This window comes from Aphelocoma coerulescens, chromosome 8, assembly GCF_041296385.1.
Source record: "Aphelocoma coerulescens isolate FSJ_1873_10779 chromosome 8, UR_Acoe_1.0, whole genome shotgun sequence".
In the NCBI taxonomy this organism is placed as follows: Eukaryota; Metazoa; Chordata; class Aves; order Passeriformes; family Corvidae; genus Aphelocoma; species Aphelocoma coerulescens.
In genome coordinates this window covers 19,021,400-19,031,135 of record NC_091022.1, presented here as the reverse complement: position 1 = coordinate 19,031,135, position 9,736 = coordinate 19,021,400, and the positions used below count along the sequence as shown (strand labels likewise).

Here is a 9,736-nt window from a genome sequence, read left to right as displayed (position 1 = left end):
GTGACTCGCTTTTGCTCTCTTTGGTCACTCCTCCTCCCCATCGCCCCGAGCCTGCAGTTGCACGAGTTCCACAGAAAGCCAAGTGTCCGCTACTCGCATGTGTGTTGACGAACTCATTCTACGAATGAATTTTTTTAACTTTATCAGTTTTCCGAGATCTGGCGACTCCTATTTCCTACCTTGTGTAAAATTTCTCCGGCTCGGTACTGCATCCTTCAACAACTAGCTGGGGATTTGTTTCCTTTCCGTTACCTCTTACACCCCGCTTGGTAGGAGGAGTAGGAATGTCCACAAGGAGGCCCCAAGAACCTCAAGTCATGAAGCGAGCCCCGAGTGCTGCTCTCCGGCCGTGTGCCGCCGGCAGGTCCGCGCCCGCCCATACCGCCCCCCGGCGCTGCCCGCGGCTCCCCCGCAGGTAAGCGCTGCCGCTGGGCAGCCGCTCGGCGGAGGCGTCGCTCCGCGCCCCGCCCCGCTGCCGTCCGCAGCCCGACGGCCCCCCCGGGTGCCCTCCCGCGCCGGGCGGGGCCGGGGTGCGGCGCGGGGGTCCCGCGGCGCGGCGCCTTTAACGCGGCGGCCATGACGCGGGCGGTCCGTGTGTGGCGGGCGCGTCACGGGGCCGGGCGGGGCCGCTCCCGGTGTCACTCGGAGCCTCCGCGGAGCGCCCGCTGCCGCCGGGGGGCGGGGGCCGCGGGCTCCGCCGCTCCGCAGCAGCCGGTAGCCATGCGCTGGTTTAGTTGCTCGTAGGTAGGTTTTTCTGCCTTGCTTCCCCCGCCCCCAGTCAGAACTGACAATGTGGTGCAGCGCGAGCGGGCTCGGGGGTGCCCGTGAGATGCCGAACGTGTGTCACAGCCCCGGCGCGGCCGCGGGAAGCGGAGCCCTGGGAGCCCCGCCGCCCGGGCCCGTGGGCTCCGCGGGACGTGCCCGCCCCGAGCCCGGGGGCTCCGGGCCGTGCGCGGTCGCGGCGCGGCGCGTTCCGCAGGTAGGCTGGTGCGGGTGTCGTCTGCAGTCACCTCAGGTGAACCGAGAAGTGATTTCAGGGAATGCGTAGAGTTGTTTGGTCAGCGGTGCAGGAAGAAGCATCTTTTCGATTAGTTCGTTACTGTTTTCTTGGTGCTTTACATGCTGCTACGTGTATAATAAAGGGTCTTTTTTTTTTTTTTCCCACAGCAGTATTAATTACTGTTCTCTATTTTTGTAAAGTTTTAGCTGATGAGCATGATTTCCCTATTCTGTACTTCCCAGAGCTTTGAGACATTTCACTGGCATCCATTAATGCTACAGCAAGAATATCCTGAGTCCTTGGTCCCTTCTCTGGTGCTCTCTGAAATAGAAATGGCTTACTTGAGAACAGAAAGGAAAGCTTGGGTCATTTCTGCGTGTTCTGTGGAGTGATGGAAAAAGCTGTGTGGTAGAAGTATTCCAGTGTGCCGCAAGGAAGGAAATGAACTGGATTTTCTCCTGTGTCCTTCATGTGCTCCTTTCCTTTTTGGAGTTCAGTGTAGCATACTTATAGAAGAAACTGCTCTAGTGCCGAAGAGAGGTCTTATGGATAACATACTGATTTAGGCCTCAGGAGTTTGGTGCTCCATTAGTAACTCTGCTTACCAGCTTTATGCATGCAATGGGCATAAGTGACATGCTCATCTGTATCCAAGTCCACATTCATAAAACAAGGCTATGGATTTCCAAACTTTTCTAAAGATCTTCCATCTATTTGGATCATCTGTATCACAGGATGACTGAAGACCTATTAAGCTCTCTTGATACACAGCTATATATTGCAGGTCAATCTCCAGCTGTATGAATACATACAGTTTGATCAAAATTTTAACTCTTGTGAAAAAGATTAAATTACCTTCCTTGATTTTCAAGCAAGAAATATTTCTTGTGTTTGAAGCACAGGTCAACTTTTTTTTTCTAGTTCATTAGCTACTACCAGCTTTGCCAGGCTTCTGAGAAAATCAGTCTTTGACAGCACTGTTGATCTCAAGTGGAAAACATGCTTGTGTCTCTGTAGAATGCTTGTCTCTGTTACATTATCCTGCTCTTGTCATACTACCAGTAATTAAACACAACTTTTTTTTCCTCCCTATTGATCAGTTGCTGAAGTAAAACTTCTGCCCATGCTAACTGTTGACATGGAAAACAAGGAAAATGGCTCTCTGGATGTCAAAAAGTAAGTGTTCCTTCTACATGACCAGCACATGGATTTTGAATGTAGTTTCCTTTCAACTAATGTGGTTGGCAATAGTGACCATCTCCATCTTTGCTCATTTCAAACCCTCCCTGTTCTTAATTACTTTTATTGTTTTTCAGCTTTGAAATAGAAGAGTCCAGGGCACTGAGTTGATTAAAAGTGATATGTGGTCGGACTGTATAGCAATGAAGAGATGTAGAAGCTAGTAACTTAAGTTAGGGGTACGTTTTCTTTTCCTCTCAGCCAGAGACTAAAGCAAGTGGTAGCACTGTAGCCAATACCCTGCCTCTGCTTACCTGTCTGTTAGTGGCTTTTGCAGAACCAGTGCCTAATGAGAGAAGTGTCCTGCACAGTTCTCTCTCTGTGCCCTTCTCTGCTGACAGCCCACGTGTCTAGGGCTGAGAAGTAGTAGCAGCGTATCACTCAGCTGTCAGTTCCCTTCTGAAACAGATACTTTAAGCTGTTTATTGAAGAAGCCTGAAGTTGCTGGGGTTTTATTTCAGATCTAGTGTGGGAATAAAGGGTGGTGTGTACTGCTCTACTGCTTTCTTTTGTGTTGTAGACTACAGGCTAAGGCATAGGAACTTTTTTGTAGGCTTTTTTTACTTAAGGTCAGAAATTCTTTAATTAGGACTAGCGATTCTGAATGACGTTATGATCTGAGAAGTGAATTTCTGTGTGGAAAAATCTGGCCTTGCTGCTTTAGGGTTACAGAAGCCACGGTGAGAGAGATATACACGTGTGTATATATTAAAGGAAAAAAAGACCACAAGAAAAGGTAGTAGAGTGAGCTCTTAGTCTGTTCTGTCAAACTGCAACACTTCTGTGCAGCTGCACCTCATTATTCTCCTTCATATCTCTTTTACATAAGCTATCCAAAAAAACCATGACAACGTGTAGGCTACCAGGCACTAGAGTAATGTAAATAATAATGGTCACTTCAGGCTACTGATAAAACACCTGATTATGACATAGCATCAAAGATCCGATGGCAGCCATTAAAATCAGCATCCTCCCCCTTCACTTGAGACGCTGGCAACACCACACCAACATAAAGAGCATTTTCCTGTTCAGTGCCTATAAATAAATATCGTGTGTGTCCCTCCAAAACCACTTTCCCTTTGACAGTCTGGTTTCTACAGTGAGCACTCTGAGGTGGGAAGGGAAAGGAGGCAGTTAAAGCAGGGACAGTTTACGTTTAATCATTTTCCCCAAGGCTTGGGTGATAAAGACTCAACTACTGATCGCTAAGGTGGCTTTTTAGAGTGGATGGAAATTGTAATTAAACTGTGGGGCTGTGGTTTCTAGATGAATGTATATAGTATGTATGTGGGCATATCTACAAAGGAAGTATTCGACACTTTCTTGAAGTGCTTATAAATAGCTTGGATAAAATCTGTTTGTTATCGGCTGTATCCTTTCAGACCTTGCTGCTTCTGCCACATGATGGCAATAAAGGCACAGGGACAGTGGTGAAAAACAGACAAGCCTAATTTTTATTCATTGTCAGTGCATCTAGTATTTTGTTTCAAAGCCTAAAATGCCAGTCCTCTTTAAATTTTAAAGCATCCAGGATGTCTGGCATAAGCTAGTGCACGGCTAAGCCATGGATGTTCTATATTCCCTTTTCTTGAGTAAAGAATAGAGCCATGTCAACAGCAGGGTGAGGAGGAAAGTAATGAAGTCTGTGTGGGTAAATGGGTTAAAATCCAGCCAGCCTCCAGCAGTCTGCCACATGCCTTCCAGTCTTTTGCAGCTGTAGCTGTGCAGCTATTCCTTGAGGCAGGAACTTGCAATTATTTCCTATGATTAATTAATGACTGAGGTAGAGCCCCTGAAGTCATTGCACTTGAGCCCTGGATGGGGTGGACCAAGCTGTAGTTCCCTAGTGAGAAAAGAAGAGCTACAAGATAAACCAAAGCACCCGGGCTGAGATACAAAATTGTGGAAAAGAGGGTTTGGGGCCATATTTAAATTGAAATTAAAGTGTTTGGAGAAGTAAGCAAATTACAGTTAGGTGGTATTTTTACAGACTGAATCTTTTATTTCCTGTTTAGGAAGGATCAAATTCAGTATCTTTTTTTTTTAACGGGGTTGTTGGCATTTTGCTTATTTTTAAGTAGAAAATGAGTAATTGAAAGTGACAGTCTATGTCTTAGGGAAAATGCAAAGATTTAAATATAATTCCTCTAATGCTGCTTTAGTAAATATGTGCAGATTTTGTGTGGCAGTTTTCACATTTTACTTCTTAAGCCTCAGAATGTGCACAATGCCAAAAAATCTTAGTCAAAAGGCATTCTTTGATTTAAAAAAAAATAAAAAGGAAAAAATTGCAGCTCTAATAAGGCCAGATAGTCTCATTTTCAATTTTGCTGAGTGTTGCTTTCTGTGTAATCACAATCAGTGAAGCAATTCATGAAGTAAGTCATTATGTGATGAGCAAGAGTAAGAAACTCCGTTTCTCATGGCTCGGAGATCTGTGATGAATGAAAAAAACTGCTTTAGAATGCCCAGTGTAACACAGGTTGTGGATGATCCCTGTGGCCAGATTTTGTTGCCATATTGACAGACACATTTCAAGACTTTGGGGAGATGCAAAAAAATCATTGTTTCCACGAGTCCTCCTTCCCAGCCTGGACTTTGTTTCAAAGCCTAAAATGCCAGTCCTCTTAAGATTTTAAAGCATCTTATTCTTGTAGGCATACTTATTTCTTGTAGAAATAAGAATGTTGCAGAAACAGTGATTGGAGGCACTCTATGTATAGATTCCCTCTGACTGCTTTAAAAAATGGTTGGCCCTTGATTCGCCCAGTTATTTTGATGAAAGACATACAAATCCAAGCAAGGCAGAGATGGTGACAGTTGGAAAAAGAAAAATTGAAGGACAGAACAAAAATTATACTCAGGAGAGTATAATCTGTGTTTATTTTCAGCTGGTGCTGTTGAAATCAAAGTCCTGTCTCTAAGCTTCAGACCAGAAAATGGACAGGATTCTGACACCTGCCGTGATCTCTACATTTTCAATATTGCTTCATTAGCATTATGGTTAAGCATGCGTAACAATGGAAAATATTTGTCATGAACTTCAGGACTTCTGGTTGGAGAAACACGTTAAAGAAGCTCTTTGATGTCTTGCTCTTCATCCTCATAAATTGCGGTAGAAAAGGCAGTCTAGCTCACTGTATCTATTTTTACCAAAAATTTTCAGATACACAAAGGTTATCTTTGTGATAGGGTGATTACAGTTTGAGGAAAACAAATGCAAGATAAGGATAGTAATACGAATGTTTTGTTGTTTTTGCTACTGTGGAAAGCAATTGCCTGAGGTTAATCACAGAAGGAATTAATTCTGATTGTGTTTAACAGATGTTTTCTCAGATGCACAGCTATTTAAAAAGTCCATGGATTTTTCCAAAGATGAGTCCAACGACAGTTTTGGGAAATTTTCTGTATTGAGAATTAGTGCAATCATTTGGTGCCTCTTTGTTTTGTTTTGGCTGGGGAGTTTTGTTTGTTTGTAATATATTTGTTATTGTTTTGCAAGGTAAAGATGGCTACCAGTAATTTCTACGCATGTTACAAGGACAGTCTCAACTGTGTAAAGAATAATCCACATACAATTCTTTAAGTACTTGGTAGCTAAAAGCAAGCTGCAGGCATGAAAGGCAGGAATTTGGTACTCCAATTATGGCAGTTTTCGTTCTCCAACACCAAAGACAGCACACCTGTAGGAAGATCCTAACTGATTACCTTTGGCTGATGTGATGATTCATGTACTTCCTTCTTTTCTGAAAGGATAGCTATCTCAGTTTTCCCCAGCATCAGGTCTTTGGAATGTAAAAGGACAGGAGTGACTGTTCTGTATTGGGGTGGGGGGGAGATGTATCAAAGAACACTTCTCCTGGAGAAACAAGGAAGGAGGGGATGTACATGAGGTGTGCACAAAGAAGCAGCAGATGTTCTGCACACCTTTGGTGATTACTTGTCTGGATTTGCACTTTGCAGTTCAGTAGAGAATGGGAGACCTCTGGATCCTGCTGACTGGGCTGTCACCGATGTTGTGAATTATTTCAGAACAGCTGGATTTGAAGAACAAGCCAATGCTTTTCAGGAACAGGTAAATCTGCTAGCAAACACCTCTTGACTGCCGCCAGTTTCTCACATTACACATTTTTTTGCCATAGGCCTGGTTATGTACTGTAAAATGGGAGAGAAAATCCCACAGTAATGGGGGGATTTGAGTCTGTTATTGGGTGACAATGCATGAGACTGTAATCTCTGAGTAATAATATTGTTAAACAAGCTGTGGATAATAAATTGGAGTTTGTTTAAAATAGGATTCAGAAAGGTGAAAAATCTAAACAAATTTTCTGGCTTGAACTCAGTTTCCCTATACAACCCACTCAGTTTCGCTGTCTTGTTATTTAAAATGTGAATGGTATTTAAAATGTGAATTCCCCTCTTTCTTAGTGTATTGTGCAGGTACACTCATGAGTATTTATAAAACCTAGGACTTCTAAGCAACAATTTGAGTTTGAAGGCATGGGGTGAAAAAGGGGCTGCTGTGTTGCATTGAACTTGGTAGTACAAGTGAATATGGAAAGGACAAGTTGACAGTAAGTTGGCAGAGGAGCAGCATATTTGTAGGACTCAGTCTGAGAAAGAGGTTGGGTCTTTGTTTCTGGGCCTTGTAACTGCTGATACTAATGGAAGGCTTCTTTTGGTGGATTAGATCAGCAAAGAGCTGAACAGTCAGATGGCCCATTGTAACTCCCTTGCCAGCAGCTGGTAAAGGTGTGTTAGTGGGGCAGAATAGGGAAGTGAGCTTACTTGGCCTACACCAAGTTCCATAGAGAAGTAACTTACATCAGGTTGGCAGTTCAGCACCTCCCCAGATAAGTCTGTAGCTTTGTGGGCAGCTACCAGGAAATTAGTCACCCACACTTGTAATTAGTTATCAAAACAGAGGGCTTGACCTTCCAAGGTGCTGAGCTGGTGTAAGTTATTGGCAGCTTTGCAGGGACACTGTGCATTGCATATGAAATAACATCATGATTGATCAGGTTAATGTTGCTGACCTTCAACACCATGTCTGTGAAATCCCATCTGATTGTAACTGATGCATATAACAAAGTATCTAAATGTAGCTCTTTGTTCTTGAGGGTGAAAAGCCTGGTGTTGGGTGATTCTCTGGCAGGTTGCAGAGAGAGGTTCTTTCTGCAGCTGCTACTCATTTTTCAGAATCTGAAGATGGGTGAACGTGCCAAAAAAGAAAACTTTTAAGTGTGTCCATTCCTTAATACCAGCATCCATGTCTCCTCAACAGCCCTGGAAATGTGGCTTAAAAAAAACACATGGGCAAAGAAATTGTGGCCTCTGGGAGTCTTTTCCTTATACTGACAGATACCTCTGACTTCCATCAAATATCTTAACCTCTCTGCCTCACAGCTGGCTTGTCAATAATACTGCAGTAATTACTGATTTTGCAGCAGGAAGGTGAGGCTAACTTACAAGTTTAGGCAAATCAGTTTGCAACAGCCTTATGGAAAACAGCGTAGAAGTAGAGTGTAAGGCTTTATTAGTGTTCTGCAGCGAGGGCAAGTAGTTTCAGTAGGGTAACTGAGGACTCTGCTAGGATATCTATGTGCAGATATGTGGCTGTGATTCCACTGCCAACTTCACCTTATGCTAAAGCCTTGGAGAGAGAGGTTGACAGCTGCCACCAGGATGTGGCCAGGAGCTGAAGGATGGACAATCACAGCAGAAGCCATTGCCACTTCCTTCCCCCTCCTTTCCATTAGCAGCATGAAGAGCAGCAAGTGCCTGGCTCTACATGCCAGGTTTGCTGGTCTATTCCCTGTCTGCACCAGGAACTGCCCCATAAACAACCCTGTTTCTTCTGTGCTATTTTCTACCGCTAGCTTTAACTGTGTTCTTACAGTATTTTTTATCAGGATCTTCCAGGTATGGCAGTGCAGACAGCTTCATTTTGAACTCTTAGCCATCCTCTGTCTATAGAGCACCAGGCATGCAGCTGCAATTCTGGCCTTCTCTATTTTCCTCTGTTGTTTGCAGTTGCCTGGGCCCCAGAAACCTAGTTTCATTTGATCTACTGCCCTGAATATGTACTGGAAGAGGAATGAGTTTGTAAGTGGTAAAGGAAAGTATTCAGTTTCACCTACAACACTGGGAAATTGTTTTCCACTGAACTGCTTCAGTAGGGGTAGCACAATGGTTTCCTTACAAAATATCCTTAGCCCAGAATGTAATCATGACATCTATTACTACACTGAGCTTTTACTCAACAGTAATTGAGTCCACACTTTCTTTTGATGAATCTGAATACCTCTGGACTCACCTAAAACAAGTGATTTTTTCTTACAATATTTTAAGGAAAATTAGAAGACATTTTAAGGGCTGCAGAATGTTTTATTAAAACAGTATTCTAAGTGCTGGTAAGAAGTGATGCTTATATGATGATTATATATTATTCCTTCTTGGAGTTCCACTGATGTCAGCAAATCTAAAGAGCTCACTGATGAAAACAGATTCAACTGAAGGATGTTTCCCAATGACAAAAAACCATAACATCAGCAAGCAAATCAGACAACCCAAGAAGCTGGGGACACAGGATACCTAAAGAGGGAGGAATACCAGTTGCAGGATGAGGGTGTAAACACCTTCAGAGAAATATAGCCTGCCAGTATGTGGCTGAGTTTTCTCTAGGAGCCCTGAAAGCATGGGGGACTGTGGCCCACTCCAAGACTGAAGCTGTTTGCAAGGTCTCAAGATGTGCTTGTACTCTGACCTTTGTTATTGCCCATGTGGCTTCTTGACCATTAGTGTTGTGATAGCTAGATATGCCCAAGTAACCCAATACTGGTTTGCTGGCCTCACTGCAATGTTTTACCAGAAGGGAAACTAGGGTTTGACTTCAGCTGGTGTCCACTGCTGCTTTCTGGCAGAGCCATCACGTGGAGGAGCATGTGAGCCTGCTGGCTGCCATGCTCTCGTGTTGGCTTGCTGTGCAACTTTGCAATTCTCAGTCACTTAGAGCAGAAACAGTGGTGGGAGGACTTGAAGCTTAAGCAGTCTCCTAGTTATTTGCTGAAGACAACGTGATACTGCTGTTGAGGTCATCCTGACACAGTGGGGAATTACTGTTAGTTTGAGTTGTGCAAAGAAGTCTCTTTGCAGTTAACATTAAAAAGGCATACTGAGAGCTGGCATTGAAATTGCATCTGAAAAAAAATCCAGAAAATAGAGAAATAGCAGAGAAGAAATCAGAGAAGTCACCAGAGCATAGAAAATCTTACCTGGTGCCAAAGAAGAGTTAACTGTGACAATTCTGCAGAAGCAGGTTAATGTGGAAAACATAAAGGAAGTGAAAGAGGTAAAACTTACAATTCACACAAAGATATAAAATTCTTGAACTCTGAATATGTAATCACTCATTCCTACACAGATGTGTTTAAAGAATCAGTTTGCTATTCAGTGAAAGTCTTAGTAGTTACCAGCATTTTTAGAAACCACAGGGAA

The 9,736-nt window shown here is 43.5% G+C and overlaps 1 protein-coding gene across 6 annotated transcripts in view; it reads left to right on the top strand.

The window, feature by feature from the left end:
* Nucleotides 1-617: 617 nt before the first annotated feature.
* LOC138114000 (sterile alpha motif domain-containing protein 13) overlaps nucleotides 618-9,736 on the top strand; it is a 51,627-nt gene continuing 42,508 nt past the window's right edge. For 2 of the 6 annotated variants that reach the window (XM_069023000.1, XM_069022998.1), the window contains exon 1: nucleotides 6,231-6,314. Coding sequence is in view for 4 of the 6 variants with exons in the window: in XM_069023001.1 (XP_068879102.1) it covers nucleotides 2,124-2,176; nucleotides 6,203-6,314 (165 nt within the window). In the remaining 2 variants the exon portion in view is untranslated. Of the gene's footprint in view, nucleotides 745-898; nucleotides 980-2,100; nucleotides 2,177-6,202; nucleotides 6,315-9,736 lie in introns of those variants that run through there. The other 4 variants (XM_069023001.1, XM_069022995.1, XM_069023002.1 and 1 more) reach the window with 4 other exon arrangements.